The sequence below is a fragment of the Cyprinus carpio genome, chromosome B21 (genome assembly GCF_018340385.1).
Source record: "Cyprinus carpio isolate SPL01 chromosome B21, ASM1834038v1, whole genome shotgun sequence".
Taxonomy (NCBI): domain Eukaryota; kingdom Metazoa; phylum Chordata; class Actinopteri; order Cypriniformes; family Cyprinidae; genus Cyprinus; species Cyprinus carpio.
The window spans coordinates 17,308,000-17,334,330 of record NC_056617.1 but is presented as its reverse complement, the minus strand read 5'-3'; the positions used below and the strand labels follow the sequence as shown (position 1 = coordinate 17,334,330).

The window sequence follows — 26,331 nt, the reverse complement described above, 5'->3', positions numbered from 1 at the left end:
AACCAGACTGAAAAACATATGTGCACCCCTGTATATGTTTACATGTCATATTTAGTGCTTAAAAAGAAATTTCATTCATCAAATTCGTCAAAATTTACATTTGAATTAGAATCCTGTTTTTTTAATAAACATTAACAATAAACATTCTGTACATCATACACGTTTTCACATTTTTCATTTACTATTCTGTTTTGGTTTTCAACCCATTGTTTATGTATTGCATCTGTAACGTCAGTTACAACAGTCATTTCAGCTCATCCTTCAGATAGTTCAAATGAACATGTTTACAGTAAATAGACTTCTAATGGAGGCTTAGCAGGCAAGAGGGATTATGAGCAGGAATTACAAACTCATATTTTAAAGCACACTGTGTGGAAACCAGTTGTTAGATAACAAATTGACTGCCTGTCCACCAATCTTCAACATATTTGGCATTATATTATCATTAATGAGCTATACTGTATAAACTGATCAGCCACAACATTAAAACACTGACAGTAAAGTGAATAACACTGGGTTACACTTTAGCTTGAGGACCAGTTCTCAGTCTGAACCAACTATTATCTATGGCATTTACCTCAATAAACTGCTAATTGCTGCTTACTAATAGTTAATAGTGATGCAAGGTCGTTCCAAACCTATCTTTTAATCATCAAATTAAGATATTTTTAATGAAATCAGAGATTTTTATGACTCTGCATAGACAGAAAAGCAAATGGCACGTTCAAGGCCAAAAAAGGTAGTAAGGACAGCATTAAAATAATACTTTTTGTGCTCAGAAAAACTAAAATAACGATCTTATTCAACACCTTATTCTTCTCTTCCCTGTCAGTCTTTGACGCTCGTTCGTGACATAATGTAAGCCTAAAGGCCCGTTCACACCAAGAACGATAACTATAAAGATAACTATAAAGATAACGATATTAGCGTTCACACCAGCGAACAATATCGTCTGTTTATTCTAAGCGCACGCTCGTCTGCCGCTTTAAATTCTCAAGCTTGTTATAGCAGGATTGATTCTGATTGGCTGTCAATGTTTGTATCGTTCATCGTTCTGAAAATGAATATTACGATGTCGTTTCTCTGTGCCTTTTTCGTTATAGTTGTAGTGTGGACTCTGCTGTTCTTTAATACTGAGAACGATTTTTAGAACTATATCTTTATCGTTATCTTTATAGTTATCGTTCTTGATGTGAATGGGCCTTAAGGGATTTTTTTCAGCTGTTAAGGCCCGTTCACACCAAGCACGATAACTATAAAGATAACGATAAAGATATAGTTCTAAAAATCGTTCTCAGTATTAAAGAACAGCAGAGTCCACACTACAACTATAACGATAAAGGCACAGAGAAACGATATCGTTGGAATCAATTTTCAGAACGATGAACGATACAAACACTGACAGCCAATCAGAATCCGTCCTGCTATAACGAGCTTGAGAATTTAAAGCAGCAGACGCACATGCACTTAGAATAAACAGATGATATCGTTCGCTGGTGTGAACGCTAATATCGTTATCTTTATATGTAAACGGGGCTTTAGTCTTATGAATTACAACAGTAATAGCACACCTCTTCTCTCAAGCCACACAATTTGATAAGTCATGTTTGTAGCACAGACGGTGTGGGATGTGTTGTGCACCAAATTGTAATACTTCAGGTTAAGGGTTTGAACGCTTTTATCACTGAAAATATGACCTTGTCCCAAATGGTGAGTTTATTGTATATATAAATGCAGTCTTGCAGACTTATTGTAGACTAGACGTGTTTCACCTCTCCAGACACTGCATTCTGTAAGCATACTCAGTTTGTTTAGTATCTTGTCCTTGCGCTAGCATTACGCCAATCACCTTTTCTGCAATGTGAAGAGAGAAGAAAATCTAGAGAGAAGTCACTTAGCAGAAAGGCGTGATGGAAACAATTAGACTGTCAGTGAGGAGGTCACTGAAGGAGAGAACGACAGCGCTCTGGTAATGAACTCCAGAGGTATGTGTGTAATGTGTTGCTAGTCGGTAAAGGAGCTGTGAAGTGTTGGAATAAAAATAGCTGGCCCCATTTGAACACCCATTCCTTGGCCACACTTTGCAAGGGAGTAACCTGACACTTTATCATTCATTTATAATCATTTATGTGATGACAGTGTAGTTGGTAAATATAGAACATCTGGTCACATTTTCCTCTCGGCCATCCAGGCTCACATAAATACCGAATAAGTGAAATGCTGAAAATGTGATGCCAAAATTTGGGCCTATAGTAAACCATTTTTTTCTTTTCAGGGAGATGAGGAAAGCTTTACGCTGAAATCTTGCACCAGAAGGAAAACAGACTCCATCGAGAAGAGGTTCTGTTTTGACATTGAAGCCGTGGACCGGTGAGTTGACTATGAGCATACCTGCCACCAGATGGCGCTTTGGTCCACGTAACATCCAGTGGGAGACACACTTCCTGGCTGCTGCTCAGGAAAGGGGTGGAGATTTGGACTAGGTCTGCCAGGCATGAAGAGAGTGCACTGTAGATAGCTTCGACCTGTCATAACTGTTGCAGTGACTAGGAAGAGAGAAATAAAGTGGCCATCTTATGGGTTGTAGGCAGGGGAAGGGAACCGATTTCTTTACACTTATTAAAAAAGACGCTCTAAGCCCTAATGACACAACGTTGTAATAAAAAAATAAAATAAAAAAAATTGTCTTGCATCCCAGCAAAATTGTGTCACGTAATAAGATTTATTTCTAGAGAACATTATGTAATTTTTTTTCTTTCCCCACTAATATTCGAATTTTAAGCATAAACTGTTTGAAGTTGCAAGAATAATAATTTTAATCCTGAATATACATTATCATCAAACGTTTACCAACGCTGTGTTTATTTAAAAGTGAAATTAAAGACAAATGTAATATTGCAAAAGGTTTCTATTTTAAATAAATGCTCTTCTTTTGAACTTGATGTAATTATTTTAGAAAACAAAACCTTTTTTTTTTAAGATTTATGATAGGAGCCAAAATTAATATGTAAGCCAAAGTAATGTTTGATAATGATTAAGCACCATATTAGAAAGATTTCTGAAGAATGATACTAAAGACTTAAGCTTTGCCATCACAGAAATAATTTTCATTTTAAAACGTATTGAAATAGAACTTTTATTTTAAATTAAATTGATTTGCCATCATGGATATAAATGACATTTTAATACATATTAAATCAGAACTTGAAAAAAGTTTTAATTTATGCAGTTTTAGTTCTATCTATCTATCTATCTATCTATCTATCTATACAATATATATATATATATATATATATATATATATATATATATATATATATATACCTATATATATATATATATATATATATATATATATATATATATATATTGTACTGGAAAAAAAGGGAGAAGTTTTAATGTTACTGGGGAAAAAAACATGAAATTTATTTTTTTTTTTATGTGGTTTGAAAAATTCTTCTTAAAAATGTAGCCAGATTTTTAGAAAATATGTCTAAGTATGAATGGTCAGATTCAGATTCAGGTGTTTTAAATGTATTTACAATATAATGTTCAGCACACTGGACATTATATATAGTGTTTTTACTTGAAAATATTTATACAGATACTTTTATAAAGAACAGTGACAAAAACAGTTATTAAGAATGTGGTAATGTTATGAAGTGTATATAGATGTGTCTGAATTGACTCATTTTGCTTGGTATTGGTGTGTCATAGTGAACTTGGAAAATTTTCTAGTTTTCCATCTTCTCTTGCCACATCAACAGCTACTCTCATAAAACACTCTTTTATAGTTGTGTGTGAACACTTAACTCATTACTATGGTAACCAATGTAGATATACCAGATATTGATGACGTTATTTGAACAAATGGATCATATTTCAAGCTTTGCATAATTACAGTACAGACAGTCCGTCTTTTAACAGTCCAGTGCTTTAATGCAGCTCTTATTTTACCAAGCAAAACACTTTCTCTGCTTTAGCGAGAGCCAGTTTACCGTGCCGTGTGTTGGAAAACCTCTTAATATTTCAGTATGGCAGCTCTATCGGTAAATCAGAAGCACACACTCACACACCATTAACTCGCGTGACAACTGAAGGTTAGGCCATGCCAGGTCAGCCAGAGTTATGGTAATAGGACTGGGTCTGTTTAATTGAGTTTGTGGTCAGAAAACCCAGATGGATTTACAATGTGGTAGTGCACTGCTGGTGTGGGGGACGATGTCATTTTGTGTATGCCATGCTGAGTATGTGATGTCATTTTTTTATTGGATTATGTTTTTGTGAGTTTGCAATTAGAAAAGTAGGAGCCTATTGTAAAATTGCAGTGTGTTTTGTGTAAAATACACTTTTGAATAGTTCATGGATGATGCTTTTACACTAGTGAAAAAGAAGTACTTTATAGAATACTTTTTAAAAAAAGAGTACTTATTAAAGAAATACTGTACTTTAGAAGAATGTACTTGGTAAAAATGAAATCCACTGTTTAACTTATAATTAAATGAAAATGTATTACGCAGTTAATTTAAATAAATTGCTGATTTAATATGTTCAACACATCCAAATAAGTTTACTTCTTTAAACGTAAAAGATTATAAAATCTCTTTTAATTTGACAATGTACTTAAGTGTGTAAAGAAACCATAAATCATAAAAATCATAAAAATGTACTCTTTAAGTGCACCTTCAGTGCAAGTGGCATTTTATTTACTTATTATTATATTATCTGCAAACTACAGTATTTTTTTTTTTAAACTATACTTTTAAGATTTAAAGTACACAACAAGTGCATATTGAATACAGTTAAGCACAATTATTTTTCATAAGTGTGTCTCTGTAGATTTTTAAGAAAATGAATTTTCCTCAAACACACATGCTCAGCAGTGTTTAAACTAACAGTGTCCTACAAATATACATGCATCACAGGAGAATTGTGTGTGTGTGTGTGCATGTTGACTGTCCTGCTGTGCATGCTTGCGTGTGGATGGGTGCATGTTTCAGGCCTGGCGTGATCACCATGCAGGCGCTGTCAGAGGAAGACCGCAGACTCTGGATGGAAGCCATGGATGGAAGAGAACCGGTACTTTATCTGAGACATCAGAAATTTCTTTTGCACTCAAATATGATAGGATTCATCTTAAGAGCATTTCACATGCTTGGCACTGCTGTGCATCAGATAAATGTATTCTCATTTGGAACGTATATTCTTGAGACTTATTGTGTCTCATAAATATGCGTATTCAGGCCTTCTTTTTAATCTGAATTCAAAATGTAGTGGTTTAGTTGAGTGTTGGCTTCATAATTGAATCTGTAATGTATTGTAGGATGATTTAGGCTCTGTTCCATAATCTAGTGAGCTGTCTCACTAGAGTACTACCTACATAGACTTTAAGGGCAGTATGATAATTGAATGGGACATTATCAGTTACTGATGAAACATTCTTTAGGCATCAGCTCGATTAGTGCTTATCACAAAAACACACAGGACGCTCAACAAACTGATTTCAACAGAGTTTGCTGTTAGAATGCTACTAGGCCCTAATTAGCATAAACATTCATAGAGCACACAAATATTTTGTTAAACAGTAAAATTTCTATTTATTTGACTATTTTTGATTAACATTAATTGGCTTTGAATGAAATATCTGGTTCAGTCCTGAAACTCTAAATGGTGCAGTTCTTCTGAAAACCTCCACCTCCCCCAGCTCCACCTGTCTAGATCGGCTACTGGATTTATTTATGCCTGTTCATGCAGCAGCACACACAGGAGCATGCTTAAATATTCTGAGGGTTGTCATGATTATAGATATATATAGAATTATATTATATATTCGTAATCCACATTTAAGTCATCCACTATCTTTTTTTTTTTTCACTGAGGTTGTCGTAGTGCATTTTGATATTGCCTTCTCAACAAAGGCTCACTAGGTTTTGTAATAACCATGATGTCTTAGCATGCTAAATGACTCTTTTAGTGTGACAAAGCTTTTCGAAAGCATTTAGCGAACAGATTATGCATGTAAAATAGTGCAGATGAGGCAGTGGTATTGTGTGCTATAATAGCTTCTCAGCTGGTATTATAAAATTGTACTTGTTATGCAGATTTTTTTTTTTTTTTTTTTTTTTTTTTTTTTTTAAAGCTGTTATGTTAACAGCCATTTACTTGACCAAAATGTGTTGTCTCTCAGGTATACACCCTGAATCGTGACAGCCAGAATGAAGCTAGTAAGTAGTGCTATTTCAGTCCTTTAAAAAACAAACAAACACATAATTCAGTTGAATCACAGAATCGTACACACTTATCATGCTGTTTTCATTTTGTTTATTACTGTTTTACCGTGAAGTTGTATTGAGGTTTATTTTTTTTCCCTCTCCTAATGAAATTTCTATTTAAGTGGCTCAATTAGATGTCATCGGCTTCAACGTTGTCAAAAAATTCATCTATGCCATAGAAACCAGAGGTACACCTCTTGTTGTTTTTCAGTTCAGACATAGAGGGCAGATGGTGGCCAGTACATGAGTAAGTGTGACAGTCTATGGTTTTCTCTTATCAGGTATTGATGAACAGGGGCTATACAGGATCGTCGGTGTCAGCTCCAGAGTGCAGAAACTACTCAGCCTGGCCATGGGTGAGCACTCCGCCGCTGGTGGTCATTTTGTTTTAATGAAACCAGGAGATTAACATGAAAAAGAATTTCAGCCATAAATGTCACATATACAATTTCTCAGCCTTAAAACGGTTTTGAGTAACACAGTGTCTGTCCTGAGAGTGATAAGTAGGCTAATTCAGAATATGTACACTTTTTTCACATTTCTTCTGAATTTATAGAAATATCGTAATGCAGTGTACCAGTACTGTCTTTGTTGGATACCGAATGCTTTATTGGAATAGCCAAAATCACAATGCTAGAATTCACTCCTACACTTTGGCTTATTATAAATGAAATGGAAGGTGGATCAATGGCATATGAGACTTTTTTTTGTCGCAATCTAATCATTTATTATTTTAAGAAAATGCAAAATGCATTCATACATCGGTTTGAATACTCCTTTTCTATGTTGATAATTTTTTTAATTTAAGAATTCAAATTTGATATGATGTGTTTTAGGGGCATAAAGTCATAAAAAGTGCACTTTGTAATAATTTCACAAGAAATACATTTTAAATAATTAAGTTCTAATAATATTTTTTCATGTTTTACACATGTACTTTTAATTAAAACTTTAATATTACATTTAAAGTAAATATATTTTAAAACGACTAAATACATCATGTACTAAATTGTACATAAACTTCATCATTACAAATGGTAATTACAAATATATTTAAATGCATAACATACAAGTTTGAGTAGAAATTACATTGAATTTTAATTCATATTCAAGTATATCAAAAAATTTCAACTAACTGCATTTTATATAAATTTATACTATAAAGCATTTTCACGTTTAAAGGGATAGTTCACCCAAAAATGAAAATTCCTTCATTAATTACTCACCCTCATGTCGGTCCAAACCTGTAAGACCTTTGTTCGTCTTCAGAACACAAATTAAGCTATTGTTGATGAAATCCGAGACCTTTCTGACCCTGCATAGACAAAAATGTGACTGACAAGTTCAAGGCCCAGAAAGTTAGTAAATAAAATAGTTAATATTGATAAAATAGTCTATGTGACATCAGTGGTTCACATTTAGTCTTGTGAATGGCGTCGACTGACACGGAATAGAAGAAATTGTTGAATAAAGGTGTTATTTTTGTTTTCTTGGGGCACAAAAAGTATTCTCATAGCTTCATAACATTACGGTTAAACCACTGATGTCACATGGACTATTTTATCAATGTTCTTGGTACCTTTCTGGACTTTGAACGTGTCAGTTGCTATGTTGTCTATGCAGGGTCAGAAAGGTCTTGGATTTCATCAAAAATATCTTAATTTGTGTTTCGAAGATGAACAAAGGTCTTATAGGTTTGGAAATGCATGGGAGTGAGTAATTAATGACAGAATTTTAATTTTTTGGTGAACTATCCCTTTAATTCCAAATAGCATGCAATTGTGCTTGAAAACATTGCATTCCATTTCACACTTAATTAAAATCTTTTAAATTGTATTATTTCCATAATAAGAATTGTTTTTAAACGTACGCTAAAATATGGTATTACTTTATGCATGATGTCTAATGTATATGAGTATATAAGCATGTATATAAGAGAGTACAGTTCTAAGAAATTGACACATGTATTAAAAATAGTTTTAAACAAGATTTTTAATAGCTTTTCCTTTTTTTAATCATGTATGTTCTTATTTGTCACTGACACTGGTGACTAGTTGTCACAGTGATCACTTGCATTTTTTTTTAGACAGCTTTGTTCATTTTAATGTGAGCGCTAGTTGTCACATTGTCACATTAATTATCACTGTAGACAGCTTTGTTGATTTATAGTGGAATGTGTTTTGGTTTGTCGCACTACGCCCTTGCAGTGTAGACAGATATATTGGTTATTATGTGAGCGACCTAGTTTTTTGATGCATTGATCTCGTACAGACAGATATGTTGATTACAATGCACTGAGCTTGCTTTTGGTCACTATGCCAAAATCCATGCATCCACCTCCCATATTACAATATTTTTACTGCACTTTTAAAGCACATCTGCCTCAACTAATATCAAACAGAGTTATCTGAAGTATTAAATTTGTGTGTAAAGCTTCACTTTGCGAGGAACCATTATTCTCAGCTGCTTAAGTACAAACGCAAACCTCTTCACATGCAAAAAGTGACAGGAATGCCGTCACACCCTGCGGTGAAAGCAGAATGAATAGATTTTATTGATGTTGTGGTGTTATTCACCCGATCACCAGTATTTAACTGCCTGCCTCAGAGTGATAATGATATACTTTGACAGTTTTGCTTTAGGAAATGGTTTGCAATTTCGATGCTGATTGGCTGTTGCCAGCACGCATATGCATAGTTTGCATGCACATACTGGCACTGTGCTGAGTGGGTAATTCCAAAGGTTCAACAGAGGTCACCTGCAAACTAAATCTGCCATAAACCATAATACCTTCCTCTAGACCCCAAAACCTGTGCAGATGTGGAGCTGGACAGCACAGAATGGGAGATCAAGACCATCACCAGTGCAATAAAGCATTACCTCAGGTAACAATCTGCCCCTTCACATATGACCACATGACAACAAACAGGCTAAATTACACAGAATTTGTGTTAGCTGTCTTAATTTAACTGGCTCCTGTAGTCTCAAAAGTTAGCCTGACTGCTAAGGCATCAGTCCTACAATTGCTTATACTCAGAGCTGTTTACTTAAGTATGCCATGCAACCCACAAAATAAATTTAGAGCTAGTAGGCCTATGCTTAGCATTTGAAGAATGAGAAATATTTAATGTCAATAACTTTGCTTTATTTACCAGTACAAATAGTTACAAAGTTAAGACTTCTTATATTGAGTGTGTCAAGTCGAGTTTCTTACCCGCTTACATTATTTGATTTAATGTTATGTAATATTGAGATGTAATTTAGTTACTTATTTATGTGATATTTTTATTAAATGAAATGCTTAAATGTACCGACAAGCAATTATGGTAAACTGAAATATGCTTTAATATGCTTTAATGTCATTTCTTTTGAAACTTGCATGTATTATAGTACATTCCAAGTGCATTGAAAATATATTGATTTTAATTGTACGTAATTACATTTAATTGTAACATTACAGTTGAAAGTATGATTATGTTGAATATGCTTTAGTATGTTAGTTTAAACATTAAAATTGAGTATTTTTTATTAAGGCTATTTACATAAGATTATTGAAACATAATGATTTAAAATGTAGTTTAAAGTAAGGTTTTATTTAAAAATGATTACAATATGCACTTTTTAAAAATGTACTCAAGTGTGTTAAGAAACATCGTCATGAAAGTATACTTAAACACTTGTAAAAGTACACTTATCTGGACTTTTATTTCATTAATATTATATTATTTGCAAGTACATTTCTTTAACAGAGTGTCTATTTACACTAGGTGCAAATAGCTGCCTTGTTGGCAGAGGCTGTTTGCTCTTAATATAAATAGCATATCGCAAAAACAAAACTATTGTCACTTAGTGTAAATAGAATCCATTGCTATTTGCACTTAGTGTTAATAGCATCTGTCACTAAGAAAATATGCTATTTTCTCTTAGTGTAATAGCCTCTATTGCTATTTGCACTCTATCGCTATTAACACTTACCACTGTGCAAATAGCTGCTGCCTTTTTTCTTTAAATATACTTTTATACTTTTATAAGTGCACATTCAATACAATTAATAAGTACACTTATTTTCACAAGGGAGAACATGGCACCCCATGTGGCGACCACCCACAACATGCTAGCACCGTGGCAGTTTGGCATTAGCAATAAGCAAATAATTTTCAAAAAAATATACAAATATAGTAAATCATGTTATAAACATGAGATATTGCAATTACCACTTACGTTTTTGTCTGAAAATATAAAAATACAGTCTAACACACAGTCTGATTATTCATGCAATTCAGCAACATTGCTAATGATAATCTACAAATTAGTCTGCAGGCTAAAAATAAAACCTCTCGGAAGTTAGCAAATAAGTAGTAAACAACTTTAAAATGGTAAAGGAAGACATATGATCCTCATGCATCCAAATATTTTCAGTGTACTCTGTCTCGATGCCATGATTTCTTCTGTTTTTGAGTCTGACTGTTATCTAATCGCTAATCTCTTCTCTTCTTCTGTGCTATCAGGATGCTGCCGGCCCCTCTCATGACCTACCAGTACCAGAGGAGCTTCATCATAGCAGCCAGTGAGTGTCTGGCCTTATTTCCCCTCCTCTGATCTATTTTGACTATTTGAATCTATTTGACTACAGTTCGACACAGTGCAGAGTAGGAGTGTTCAAGCTAATAGGACGCGGTCAGAAACAGGAAACTGAGGTTTAGAGGAAAGAAAATGGATTTACAGTGTGGCGGCTTTGGTCTGAGACACCAAGGGATGTTGTTTCTTTTCCAGATCGTCTTTTGTACCATAAACTTTGATTTTCACACTGCAAAAAAACTGACCTCGATTAGAAATTTCACAATTTCGATTTAAGCACAAACTTAATTACGTTTTATTAGATTTGTACTATTTGCTAAAATTATTTAAAATATTTAAATATTAAAATTATATTATAAATTATTAAAATCAATTAAACTTTTTTAACTAATTAAGGAAGAAAAAATAATTACAGATTTTAAATACTAAAATAAATATTCTCTGAAAACAAGATTTAATGTAACTTTGCTGCTCAAGTTAATGTATCTTGCGTTAAGGATGTTTCAATACATTTGTACATGAAAAAAAGACTGATTACAAAGATGTTTTTTTTTTGCGTTCTATCTCATGCTATCTTCATCTTATCTCATTTGCTTTCTGCTGTCGTTCCTTTTTTTGTCTCTGTTTTTCTCTCTTTCTTGCTGTGCTTTTTTTGCCAGTGCTTAAGGGTGACGTTAGGCCCTTGTCCTCATATGAACCTTTTTTTTTTTTTTGAGAGCTCCACCCCTCCACCCCTCCCTGTCTGCCTTTCATTTTCTCTCTTTTTTCCACCTCTCCCCTAGTTCATTCCTCTCCATGTGAGCCATTTATGTGATAAAGAGCAAGGTGCCATCTGGAGTTTGCCCATGAGCAGAGAGAGAGAAAGAGAGAGATGGGAATACGGGAGTGAGAGACGATGTGAATGTGTATGTAACTGGAGGAGAAGAGAAAATCAAAAAAGTGAAAATGTGTGTGTGCGGTCTAAAGGTTCAGTTTCTGATCAGCATGACCAAATACATGTCTGGTCTGGTTATGTGCTGTCTTTTTTAAACAGGGGTTTTTGCAGTTTAATATTTGAACACTTTGTATTATCAACAGATCATTTTCTTAATCTATATGTTGTATATAAGATAATAAGACTTGTTTTCAGACAATATATTCCTGTGTTGAACATACTGTATATATATATACATATATATATACATACATACATACATATATATATATATACATACATACATACATACACATATATATATATACACATATATATACACATATATATATATATACATATATATATATATTTAGGTACTTATATTAATATTTATTTACTTTTCACTAAGGAATTGGTCAGACAATACACACACACACACACATAATTATAATTCAGTTGTATACCATGTCATAAAAAAAGTTGTGGTGCTGTTGCAGGCATTGTGTGTTTAAATTTGGGCTGTGGCATTTTCAATGAAGCAATGAAGTTGAGGCTACAAAAATATAATTATGCACACACTGCAAAAATTATTTTCTAACTTAGTGTTTTTGTTTTTTTTCCTAGTGTAAAAATATAAACATTGTTGAATCAAGATGCATTTACTTGAGAAGCTAAATAAAGATATTAAGTCTTGTTTTTTTTTTTGTTTTTTGAAAAAAAAAAAGAGGAAATTTCGTAAATTTTTGCTTAAAACAAGAAAAAAAAAAATCTGCCGAAAATCTTACTTCAAGAGCAAATCAATATTATTTTTCTTGCCCCATTGGCAGATATTTTTTCTTATTTTAAGCGAAGAAAAAAATAACATTTTTGGAAAAGAAGACTAAATATCTTAAGTAAATGTTAAATGTTGCTGTGTTGATGTTAAGTTAAGTTAAATCTTGATTTAAAAATGTTTGTATGCTTACACTAGTAATTAATTTAATTTAATTACATTTTTTGTCCCTTGTCATGTCTAAACAACTTAATTTATACCTCTCTTCTCTCGCTGTACTCTTGTTACTGGGGATTATTAGGATATCATGGCAGCCAGATAGATGACTCTAATATTTCAGTGACCTTTAAGAGCCCGCATCTGGCGGCTTAGCTTTGCCCTTAATGGACTCTGCTGTAGCCGTCACTTACACTAGGTGGCACTGTGCTTTTACAACAAGACAGACACAAACACGCAAACACGTGAGCATTAATGTCAGTTTAACTGGAATAATGTGTCTGTGTTGGTCCAGAGTGTGTCAGGAAGTGACCTCACAGAATCAGGAATGGGATCTTTTGTTCTGTTTCACAACATCAGCAACAGATGCAGCATTTCAGACCTGAAATGTGTCTGTACACAGTGAGACTGGACTCCCATTCCCAGGCAAACAGCAGTAAAACGCCTACAGTTCATGCGGAGCAAAAGGAAATGTGCTTTTCCTTTGCAACCGCTCATTCTCTCGCTTCCTCTTTCTCTGTCTTCCTAGAACTAGACAATCCCGAGGCGAGGGTGGCAGAGATCCACTCCATAGTGCACCGTCTCCCGGAGAAGAACCGCCAGATGCTGGAGCTTCTTATGAAACACTTGGCCAAGTAAGTTTTGGTGTTGACGGCCCCTTTTTACTGTGTTACAAATCCAGCAAAGCCAAAGACCGAAGAGAAAACCACAACCCTGCTGATGGTAATAAAGGCCTGAACTTCCCCTTTGTGTTTGCCCAGCTGAAAAGCGCGGATTGTTTCCCTTCACCTGTCCTTTCCTCCATCTCTCATTCCCAGCTCTGTTTTCTCTTGTGCAAGTTTAATTTGACACCCTGAGGGCCGAGCTCTGCGGGGGCGTTCCTCGGTGACGCTGGCAGATCGAGGAGTATTTTGGAATTTTACGGAAAACTCCAGAGTGAAAATGCTTTACGCAAAGCAGCTTGATGCAAAAGATCAGATTCATGATCCAAAAGAATTACAGGAAGTAGAAGTTTAATGCCCACTTTGCATGCGGATTCAATGCCTCACTTGCTGTATGCCCTCAGGACAAGTTTGGAAATTATGCTGTAGTGAGGAATGACTAGTTTTTTGACAGTAGCAATGAAAAACAAGGTTCAAAGGGAATCGTTTAATATTGACAGTATGCTGATTAGATGAAATTATTGTTGTAAAGGTTTTACCGTGGGTTCTGTTGACACCGAATCATCATTTACAGAAGGACTGTTTAGCTTGCTCATCACATTCACAAACATTACAGCTGTTTGATACTGATTAGACGTTAATTTGCCACAAGCAGTATAAAAAAAAATGTTAATATTACCTAAAATGATATATAATGTACTAATAATTGTGTAACTGCAAGAGTAGTTTAATATCTGTTCAGCAGTTTAAAAAATCCTAAAAAGCTACACCATTGAAGTCCACATGAAATCACTTGATGAACAGAATGATATTTCCTGTGTTGACATATTTCCTTATGAGACAGGAAGTTGAAGTGGGGCGTATCAAATGGCTTTCCTTTTTTTAATTAGACAGTAGGCTTTAGTTTAAAACCTGTTGTTTTGAGTTTTTAGGTACTGTAACAGTTTATTAAAACTTTTGACAATTTTTTTTTTTTTTTATTGGATATATCAAGATTTTATGGCTCATGATATTGGAGAATTGTTTGCTGGTATTTATATGCCCATAAAGTAAGATGAAATTCTGATATGTTGTTTTGTGAATATATTATTTATATGTTGTGAGCAAAAGTGGAATTTTTTTATTATATTATTTGTATGTTGAGTTTTCACTCTATATCTCTCCCAATAATGTCTTAAGATTATATTTAAATGCTTTATTTCGTGATCAAAGCTCTGTAGTTTTATCATGGGGGGCAAAACATAATGCAATGCACTACAATGACTGAAAAATGTACAAATATTAATTTCTCAAAAGCCTGATGTATCATATTCAAAACTCGCATTTGAATGAGATTTGTCTAAATTTATGTATTTATTTTTTCAGCCCAGTTAGTGTTCGTCTTGAAATATTATCAAGAATAGCCAAGAATTACCAAGATTTTACAGCAAAAAACACATGTACCACCTGAAGATGGATATTTTTTGATTCATACTAAAAGCCTTTACTTGCTAAAAAGTATAAAATTTCAATCAGTCAACAAAAGGCATTAAGTAGAAGTACAACAGGTTTTTCAGCAAAGTTTTTTTCAAGTAATTTGGAAGCCTTAGATATTTGTGTATCAAGTATGATACAGTAGGCTTTATGGGGTTCAGTGATGTCTTCGATCAAAGCCAAGGCAAACTTACTAAATACACTTTATATTAGGTGGCTTTAACTACTATGTACTTACATCAAAAAGGTACAATGTACTTATTTTGTTCATATTGTATGCAAAACACTTTTGCTGCTACTGAGGTGGGATATGGGTAAGGTCAGGGACAGGTTTCGTGGTATGGGTTGGTTTAAAGGTGGGTTAGGGTGTAAGGAATGAGTCAACAGTGTAATTATAAATGTAATTACAGAAATTAATTGCAGATGTAATTACATGCAGGTATTTAAATAAATATATATAAGTATGATGTTAAGACGTGTATGTACACAATAAGTGCATTGTATTGTATTTAATTTAAATGTAAGTACATAGTAGTTAAGGCCACCTAATATAAAGTGGAACCTAAGAATGCATAATATTTTACTGCAAATTTAACAAAGAACATTTCCATTATTTTTGTTGATTTTATTGATTAGTTATTACAGTCCTATTTTTGTTATCAATAAAGCTAACTATACAGAAAAGCACCACACTACAATAAGAAGTAAATGACTTCAGATGTCTTACTCTCTCATCAGAGTGGCCAGTCACCACCAGCAGAATTTGATGACGGTTGCTAACCTCGGCGTAGTGTTCGGCCCTACGCTGCTGAGGCCTCAGGAAGAGACTGTCGCTGCAATCATGGACATCAAGTTCCAGAACATTGTGATAGAAATCCTGATCGAGAACCACGAGCGGGTATGTTTATGAATGACTACTAGCTGACCAGGGGTGCGTTTCCCAAAAAAACTATGGTCGTTAGTACCATTTAACTCTATTGGTAATGACGAAACTTGCGACCATAGTTGCTTTTGGGAAACGCTCCCCAGAGTAGCCAGTCATCACCATATTATATACTAGGAAAATTGTTTAAGGATTAAAAAAAAAAGTTTTGTGGTGATGATCTACACAGCTGATGAGTTAAATGGCTCATTAGGTTGTTTAGTCAGTTGGTCACTTCTTTTCTAAGTGTAATCACCCTACGGTGCACGAGCTGTGTTGCTCACACCTAGGTGTTAATGAAGGATGTAATTTCTCTATTGAAGTGCCCCTATTATACCTTTTTGACTATTACCTTTCATGCAGTATGTCATGTAGCTGTTTGTGAACATAAACTATCTGCAAAGTTGTGAAGCCGACAGTGCACAATAGATAAAGTTATTATCTGTCAAAAAAAAGAGTCGACTCGCAATTGCCGAAACGAGTTGTCAGGAATTTGAATCTTATTCTGTTACGGCTCTATGTCACGAAGTAACACATTTGCATAATGTCCGCCCACGTTTTAGGTCGGAAACTTGCCTGCCCACAAACACAGTAAAGTTTCTATGAGGTTAACATAATTTCGAGAAGACGCTGTTTCCTACGCTGTAAGAGAGAATTTGTTTGATCACATCTCATAATTACCACAAACTTGTCAACACTTGACACTTACCACTGAGAAACATCCTGCTCCAGTCGTGCTTGTGAATCAGTCTCTTGTCAATCAACCACTTCAACCGTTTCATCATCAGACTCCAGCTCGAGTTGGTAAGCTACAATCCATAGAATCTTTTCTATGTATTGACAAGTCTCCAGTCATTCTATCAAGGCAATTGGTGTTTGTTTCCGACACGCGCTGTACACGGTAGACCAATCCAGAGCGGTAGAGAGATCTCTGGACCAATCACAAAGGACTGCGCCATCTGACCAATCACAGCAGTGAGGGCTCACGGAAAGGAGGGGTTTCGAAAGACTGATTCTTTGAACTGTTCACACGAGTCGTTTATGAATCATTTAGATATGAGGTCAAATTAAATCTATTTTCTGAGAAAACTAACATGTTTTTTGACCTTGCATGCATGTAAACCTGTTTTAGAAGACTCATAAAACAATATTGGCAACCTTAAAAATGGCATAATAGGGGCACTTTAAAGGAGGCAACATGCAAATCGGCTCAAGGCTGATTTCTTAAGCTGAGCCCCCCGCCACATGACATAGGGTCACTTCCTCCTGGGGTAAAGTGGGTGGGTTTTAAGATCAAGACTGTCACTATGTCCTGTACAATTAACCTTCCCATGTCCCATCCCCTTAAAGACACGGCACACACGTATGTTCCACTGTGAATGAGGTTAACCTGTAATGAATCTTTCAGCTTCAGCTCAAAAGCATGGATGGCTACCTATCCCATATCTCTCAACAAATACACACAGTTATGTACAGCAGGAAACAAAGCGTAGACTGACTGTAACATAAACCTGATCCTCCAAAAGCTTTTCATTCACAAACACACAATAGGCTGTTTGCATACAGCTTTGCATAAAGACTTGTGACCGCCATAAATTCATTTTCACGGCAACTGTTTTCTAAATGAATGTTATTGATATTTTTGCAAATTCGTCTGTGCATAAGTTCACCTCTTTTTTATTAATAATTTTTTTTTGGACCTCATAATCCTTAACTCTTTCGCTGCCATTGATAGGATTTTCCAGCTTTCCGTGTTTTCACTGTTATATGGCAGGGGGCGCTATAACACATCTTCTGAAAGAGTATTGAATCCCTGGATCAAAACACACCGAAGAAGAAACAGAAACAAGTGATCACATATATGAATAGATGCATAAATATATAATAACATGTTCCTCAAACAGCATATAAATCAAAACTGCGTAACGTTACTGAATGAAATGTTGACTCTGGTAGTGGTTTAGGACTGAAAAGCTTGACTCCATCTATGTTTTGATCATTGATCTGAATCTGATCCAGATGAAGTCTTTTATAAAAATGTTATTTCCTCAGCATTTTGTTTAAAATGTTACTTACTTGCCCTCTTATCTACATTCATGTGTTGATAAAAAAAAGAATGCATGAAGCTAGAATAAAATGTGCTAGAATAAAATTCTGCGTTTTTCCGTTAAGAGAATGGCGATTATCTCTCGAATCGATTCTGAGCTTAGTCTTTAACAGCAGATGGCCCTGGTTGCATTAGAAACAGCCTTATTCTGCTTGCTTCCAGTTCCTTACACACATGCCACTTGAACCTAAAATAATCATTCATAAAGTTTGAAAAGGTTAAAGCGAATTACACGAGTGGGCTGTGATTACATTAATCTCTTGTTATGAAAGCATAAAAGCCTAGGTGCAAGTACATTTAACCATTTACATTTCTCAGCCGAATGCACAAGTGCTCTTCTTCATGAGCGTTTGAGTGTGCAGTTAAAAATTAATCTCAGAATCAATTCCAGAGAGAATCGCAATGCATTCAGAAAATCACAGAATCGATCCACGAATCAATTTATCATCCCACCCCTATACTGGTGGCCATGAAAATTTTGTGAAAATGATCAAAAATGCAGCCAGTGACTGGCAACATTTAAAAAAAAAACACTGGTGGGGAATGAGTTCATTCTTTCAGAATGGTTTAGAAAGGCTGCTGAAACAAATTATATCTTTGAGGGATGTGACAGTCTTGCAATGCAGAATTCTTTGTTATAAGCCATTATGTAGTCATTCACAGACGTCAACACCTAATGTGGAATACAAAACTCAACAATGGTGACTGCCAACAAATTATATTCACATAAAAAGATAACGCCAGCTGCTAAATATAACAGTTTAGTATATTTCCAATGTGTTAATACTAGGGCTGCCCCCTAATAATAAGAAGAAGAGGCTTGGTCGACTAAAATTTTATTAGTCGCTTAGTTGCAGAAAAAAAATAAAAAATAATCCACAGGCAGTCACACAGCTGAAGCAAGGTCGAGGGCAGCCCTAGTTAATAAAATACACAAAATCACAATTATCCTTTAAAATTCATATAAGTGTTTCATCAATTTATATCAATGAAAGAAGTACTACAGTCCCATAAAACACTGTGAACAACATACTTGAAATAAAAATGATGAATAAAATCTATTTACTATATCATTTTGACAGCTAGTGGTTGAAATTGGTACTGAAGTCCAAATTCAAAATGGAGAGAGTCTGAAGAGACTCATTTCTCCTGCCCCTCCTCGACTTGACGCTCACACTGGTTGCCAGATAGAGGACCCAGTTTGTTTGCTGGTTTCCATGGCTACAATACACTGCTTTTTCCACCAGCTGGCAGCCCAAGGTATCGAAATCCTGTTGGGTAAATTTTAATAGGAGCCAGAGTTGCAGTATAGTAAATTTACAGTTGAATTGCAAAAAAGTTTTTATAGTGCATATTTATACATGCGATGTTGCAGGAAACATGAGAACCAATTAATTTATCAGTAACATAACATTTGATATTAAACTGACTGTGATTCATGCTCAAATATTCATATGTGCAAATGAGATTTGAGGGGTTTGGTGGAGGGGAGGAATTCAGTGCAGAACTCTGTCTGTTTGTACACATAGCTAACTTATGACTTCAGACTTGGAATGGCGTGTATGAGTCATAGGGACCTTTTTTGTATCTTTTGGAGCCTGACAGCCACTGGTAGCAGATTGATAGCTGTCATACAGTATTTTTGTATGCAAAAAAAGAATAGCTTTTTTTTAGTGAAGAAAAATAAATAAATCTAATTGTCAATTTATGACTAGATATATCTGCGTGGTCATATCCTCCCAGCATCAGTAGCAGCATTTCAGTCTGTTCTGTTTTTGTGGAGACACTCATCCCATCATTGTGGAGCTTTGACATTTTCATGCTGATTTGAATTTCCTTTCGGCTCTGCAGATTTTCAAAGACATGCCAGTGTCTGGAGGAGGGCAGGGCAACTCCCAGCTCAACCTGCCCAGGCGGAGAAGTGCAGACAGCAAGGCCCCGTCCTGCAGTGAGAGACCCCTCACACTTTTCCACACCCCCTCATTTTCAGAGAAAGACAAAGGTACACCAGCAAGTTGTTTCTTTATAAAGTTAAAAATAAACATAAATTATAATTTTTTAAGAATAAAAATTATGCTAAATTTATGCTTCCTTTTTGGTCAAATAACAAAATATTAAAACAAACAAAATAATATATATATATATATATATATATATATATATATATATATATATATATATATATATATATATATATATATATATATATATGAAAGTGACTGTGAAAGTGACATGACATTCAGCCAAGTATGGTGACCCATACTCAGAATTGGTGCACTGCATTTAACCCATCCAAAGTGCACACACACAGCAGTGAACACACACACACACACTGTGTACACACACCCGGAGCAGTGGGCATCCATTTATGATGCGGCACCCGGGGAGCAGTTGGGGGTTCGGGCCTTGCTCAAGGGCACTCTCTAACCACTAGGCCACGACTTCCCCGGGAATAAATTGTTGTGCTAAAAATAACAATGGAATTAATCAGGTTAATTTCAGGTTTAAAGTTGGCACACCTATGACCAGACACCACCCTCTTTGCATTTTCTTTAAAACATTTTGCGGTCAACCTCCTCTGTGCATGCGAGGAGTGAACTAGTCGCAAGCATTAGATGCCATTCAGTTATTGTCTGAAGACAAAAATCACTAGCAGTATAACTAGAATTGCTTATTGAAAAATATAAACCGCCATTCAAAAAAAATGCAAACCAGTAGATCCCACCAAACCTTGTTTCAGCCACAGGCTGGAGTAATTACATTAGCCTACTATGTACTCTACATTAGGATAGCAACATTTCTGCTTGCCTATCAGCAGTGGAGAAGAGGAACAGTGTGGATGTTAACTCCAGTGCAGACTTGCCATCAGTAAATTGCAACAGCATACTCAACTGGACTCGACTCAACAACATGCCCACCGGAGACGGAGACCAAGATGGGCTTCAGCTGTCCAAGCAGAGTCGGCCTAATTCACTGTAAGTGCACAGTACTTTCTTTAAAGCTAAAGTGTGTTAAAATATTGTCTCCTCTTTTCTTTGTTGCCGGTATTTATTTAAGTGTCCTGGCTAGCCCAACACAACAACATTGGCTGAACCAATGCCATGAGTTTGTTCAACCAACAGAAGGTAGGGAGAGTGTTCAGAATCTTAAAAGCCAGATTTTCCAAAGATCAAACCAAGTAGGTTCTGTTTTGTGTCGAAAACCTAAATACAGTGAAAACCTGAAATTTTTGGCTCTCACTTGAAAGTCCAGATCGCACAGATTCGTATTGGGATTACTGGGTCTTGCCAAGGAACAGTACTTGTGACTGTACCTTTAGTTAGGGTTGCTTGCACCAAAAAGTTGTCATAATCTAGTTTTAGTTTGACCATTTTCTCTCTGACCTGTAATGGACTTAAAGATGTTCTTATATAATTGGCGTCTGGCACCATGTCTAAAGCACATGCGATAACTTCTTTGTTGTTGGTTCAATGTTAGAGCATGTCAACTCTAACAGTAATAAAAAAAACTTAATACATCATCTTTAATTTGCAAAGAGAGCAAGGAAAATCATGTTTTCCTTGATACAGCACCTTCAAAGCAAAAACACACAAATAGAAACATGCTCTCTCTCCCAAGACCTGCAACAATGCTTTTCCCTGTAACCTTTCCAATCTCCTACAGGCTTTTTCCACTGTTGGTTCTCTAACAAGACACACTGTTTGCTGTCTCTGGTGGGCCATGGGTTAATGGATTTTTAAATTTTGGGTCCATTTTGAGATCTCTTAACTGTGCACAGCTATGGGATGAGAATGTGGGAAGTTTTTTAATGCTGCTTCACTATAGCATAAGCACAGACAGAGCAGATGTTTACTTCACTCTTGAATGACAGGGACAAACATGCAAAATAGCCACCCAGTCTCCATGTTCTCAAGAACTTGAGCTCATTGCTTTTTTTTTTTTGGAAACCTATTCGAAATCTGAATTTTCTCAAAAATTTTACTTTGCTGACTGCACTGAGGTCAGTTTAAACTTTTCGAAAACGTTTGTATCTTATTAGTGGTGTTTGATAAGGTGAACATTTCTGTTACTTTAGAGTGAAAGCTCTAATCCTAAGAATTACATTTTACCGCAAACTTTAACTTATCCTCAGGGGCCCCTGACACGAATGGTATCTTAAATTCATGTGGCTTTTTGGGGTGAGGTTTGTCATTACTTTTCAGTGCAAGAGGACTTAATGTTTCTTGCAATAGAAAAAAATAAATAAATAAAACTTACACTGAAATAGAGCTTTGAGTAATATTTTCAGAACAGAATATGATATACAGTATAGACCAGAAACTAATATTCAGAGAACAATATGCTAAAATACATGCTGCTGTATAAAGTCATCCTGTTAAAGTACTAAAATGTGTGTTCCTCAGGGGTCAATGTTGGGACCACTTTTTTTTTACATTATATGTTAATGGTTTGCCTGAATGTCAAATGTATGAAGATGGTGCAAATATTTATATATCAGCAAAGACTACAAATACAAATTTGAGCAGTTTTTGTATAATTAGACCTTACATACCAAGTAAAATTATGTATGTACTGTATGTAGTAGATTTTTTTATTATCTCAAATATTGTGTCACTGGAGTCAAGCTCATCGTTCTATTATTATTATATATCTATATAAACAATTTTTCAAACAAAAATGGTTTACTTAGTTTTATACATTTCTCATGTTTCGAAAATAATATTAAATATGCAAGTGGTTTTACCCCATAGGTTATTTTTCAATTAATAAGGAAATAAGAGAGGGGGGTTGGACGTACTGAGACCAGTGTTGGGCATTAACGCATTACTTAATAACACGTTACTGTAATTTGAATACTTTTTTAGTAACAGAGTAATGTAACATGTTAAAATTTTCAAAATAGTAATTAGAGTATAGTTACAAGCCGAGGCCTCTATACATCACTGCCGTGACATCACATTGCTGACAGACATCACATTGCTGACAGAATGCAGTGTTTTATAAACTAGAGATTGTAAAAAGGATGTAGCACATGCACTGTCAAGTCAAGTGCCAGTGGATTAGAGACCTGTTCTCCTGCGAGACCCGACGCAACAGAGTGCAGTGCGGGACAAGATGAGTGAGTGCTGGTGCAGGCGGGTAGACACTTGTGTGTGTGCGGGATGTGGGAAATTAAAATGATTCACTGGATTCCCGCAAAATAGAAATATCTAAACAGAAAGTATCTAAAACAAATAAAGTGTTATTCATCTATTGCACAAAAGCAACAAGAGCTAATATAAAACAAAAATTTTGATTCCACTTTATATTAGGTGGCCTTAACCTCTATGTACTTACATAGTACAAAAAAAAAAAATTCCAATGTACTTATTTTGTTCATATTGCATTACAAAACAGTTTTCTGCTATTGAGGTGGGATACGGGTAATGTTAGGGACAGGTTTGGTGGTATGGGTAGGTTTAAGAGTGGGTTTAGGTGTAAGGGATGGTTCAACAGTGTTATTACAGTATAAATGTAATTACAGAAATTAGTTACAGATGTATTTACATGCAGGTATTTTTAAAAATATAAGTACAGTGTAAAAACAGGTATGTACGCAATAAGTGCATTGTATTAAATTATTAATTTAAATTTAAGTACATAGTAGTTAAGGCCACCTAATATAAAGTGGGACCAAAATGATAAACAGGCGCAATCGTAGGCAGAGTTTCTATTTAGGCTATAACACGTGTTTGTTGCATTGAGCAATGGTGATTTCTGGAACACAATGGCCAGGCAGGAGTGCAGTGCTGCAGTGTGCATGCTCACGAATCCTCTCATTATAACACACGAATTGTAGACATTATGAAATATTCATTAAGCATATATTCATTGTGTTATAACAGAGCTTTGTGAGATTGCGATGAACTGAGATTTCATCTTTTTAGAGATTATAAAAGCAGCGCTATTTCCTAGCATTCTGCCATGGCAAACCATGTACACAGCAGCCTATGCTTGCTTTGGTTAAAAATAACAGTTTTCTGTTTTGTGAATGTTGATGCTTTAATAACAAATATTTATTGGGAGCTTCTATCCTGGGATTTCATGTAAATTTCATGGATGTAGCCACAGAAGTAACATAACTAGTAATGTAACTAATTACTTTTGAAATAAAGTAATCAGAACAGTAACATGATTACTTTTAAAAGGAGTAATCAGTAATTTAATTACATTTTCAGAGTAACTTGCCCAACACTGACCAAGGCACAGAACAGCCTTGGGAAAGTCATAAATTTCACTAAAGTACAGTTTTGGAATACTTTACCAAATAAAGTTTAAAAGACAAAATTAAAACAATTCAGTAAAGCTAATAAAATAACTTAAACAGAATCAATCTTTAGTTATTCAGGGCATACAAAGCTAGTTAATTAATTATTGTTGATTTTTCCCCACATGTGTTACCATGTTTTGATTTGAAGCTAGATTTTTTATTTATTTACTTTTTTCTTTTTTAAATTTGTTTTGCATTTTAGATTGATTACTGGTTGTTGTATTTCTTAGGACAAGTTATACATAGAACATCAGCTATAATATGTAACAAACAATAAATTAAATAAATAGAGACATCATAGAGCAACTATGTACACTGGCCTTAGCAACCACTCAGAGCACCTTCACATAATCACATAACAATGCCTTACCACAGGGGTTTTCAAACTTTTTGGAAACAGGGACCCTTTACAGGGCAGAACATTTTTCAAGGACTCCGTCATAATTATAATAAATGGTCTCCATTTTATATGTACTGTTTAATTTTATATGTACTGACTGCTCTGCTGATCTGGAGTTCCTGATTATCAAGTGCAGGCCATTCTATCTACCACGTGAGTTTACTTGCATTATTGCTGCTGCAGTTTATGTACCTCCGGATGCTAATGCTAACGTGGCTATGAAAGAACTTTGTGCTGCTATTAGCAAGTTACAAACCCTGCACCCGGATGGAGCCTTTATTGTTGCTGGGGACTTCAATCACTGCACTTTAAGATCTGTTCTCCCTAAATTTAACCAAAATGTCTCCTGCACTACAAGGGGACATAAAACATTGGACCACGTTTATACTAATGTGACTGATGCCTACAAAGTCACACCCCTCCCCCACCTGGGTCAGTCTGACCACCTCTCTTTGTTCCTGCTCCCCAAGTATACCCCGGTCATCAAATGTGTGAAACCTACAATAAGGACTGTTAAAATCTGGCTGGAAGGTGCTGACTCCACTCTTCAACATCAATTCCAGCACACAGACTGGAGTGAGTTTGCTGCCCAGGCCACCACAGACTCTCAGATTAACATTGACATTTACACCAACTCTGTCTTGGAGCACATCAACAGATGTGTGGGCAGAGTGACCACACACAAAAAAAAAAAAATTTTTCCCCAATCAGTAGCCCTGGATGAACAGAGAGGTTCGCCTCCTGCTCAAAGCAAGAGATGCAGCCTTCAGGTCTGGAGACCGGGAGGCTTACAGCTCAGCCAGAGCCAACCTGAGGAAGGGTATCTGCCAGGCCAAACTCGCGCATAAACAGAGGATTGAAGAACACTTAAATTCTTCAGACCCCCGGCGTATGTGGCAAGGCATACAATCTATCACAGATTACAAACCACCTAACACTGTGCCCCCCTCCAGCTCTGCCTCCCTCCCTGACGAGCTCAATCACTTTTATGCTCGTTTTGATAAAAATAATAAGGAGATCTCACTCAAAGCTGAGCATCAATCCAGTGAACTGCCTCTCACACTCTCCACCTCAGCTGTTTACTCCGCTCTGCGTAAGGTGAATGCACGGAAGGCAGCTGGCCCTGACGGAATACCTGGTCGTGTGCTTAAAGCCTGTGCGGAGCAACTGGCTGAGGTCTTCACGGACATTTTCAATCTGTCCCTGGCCCAAACAACTGTCCCAACTATCTTCAAAACCTCCACCATCGTACCAGTACCGAAACACTCCACTGCCTCGGTCCCTAACAACTTCCGTCCTGTTGCACTCACCCCCATCATTGCCAAGTGCTTTGAAAGGCTAATTGCATCCCACTTAAAATCCTGTCTCCCTGCTAAACTAGACCCATTTCAATTTGCCTATCGCCGCAACAGGTCTACAGAGGACGCCATCTCAACGGCACTTCACTCTGCCCTCACCCACCTGGACAGTCAAAACACACATGTGAGAATGCTGTTCATTGATTTCAGTTCTGCATTTAATACTGTAATCCCTCCCAAGCTGATCTCCAAGCTCAGCCAGCTTGGAATCAGCACATCCATCTGCAACTGGATTCTTGACTTTTTGACCTAACAGACCTCAGTCTGTTAAATTAGATAACCTCTCCTCCTCCATCATCACCCTGAACACCGGCGTGCCACAGGGCTGCGTACTGAGCCCTCTCC

At 35.7% G+C, this 26,331-nt stretch overlaps 1 protein-coding gene across 5 annotated transcripts in view; it reads left to right on the top strand.

Moving 5' to 3' along the window:
* Window positions 1-26,331, top strand: part of LOC109070285 (rho GTPase-activating protein 26-like) — an 86,261-nt gene that overhangs the window by 45,229 nt on the left and 14,701 nt on the right. For 3 of the 5 annotated variants that reach the window (XM_042748395.1, XM_042748394.1, XM_042748392.1), the window contains exons 10-20: window positions 2,276-2,370; window positions 5,001-5,079; window positions 6,188-6,224; window positions 6,395-6,460; window positions 6,554-6,628; window positions 9,073-9,157; window positions 10,781-10,839; window positions 13,284-13,389; window positions 15,628-15,787; window positions 19,770-19,920; window positions 20,734-20,893. In XM_042748395.1, the coding sequence (XP_042604329.1) occupies window positions 2,276-2,370; window positions 5,001-5,079; window positions 6,188-6,224; window positions 6,395-6,460; window positions 6,554-6,628; window positions 9,073-9,157; window positions 10,781-10,839; window positions 13,284-13,389; window positions 15,628-15,787; window positions 19,770-19,920; window positions 20,734-20,893 (1,073 nt within the window). The remainder of the gene's footprint in view (window positions 1-2,275; window positions 2,371-5,000; window positions 5,080-6,187; window positions 6,225-6,394; window positions 6,461-6,553; window positions 6,629-9,072; window positions 9,158-10,780; window positions 10,840-13,283; window positions 13,390-15,627; window positions 15,788-19,769; window positions 19,921-20,733; window positions 20,894-26,331) is intronic. The other 2 variants (XM_042748396.1, XM_042748393.1) reach the window with 1 other exon arrangement.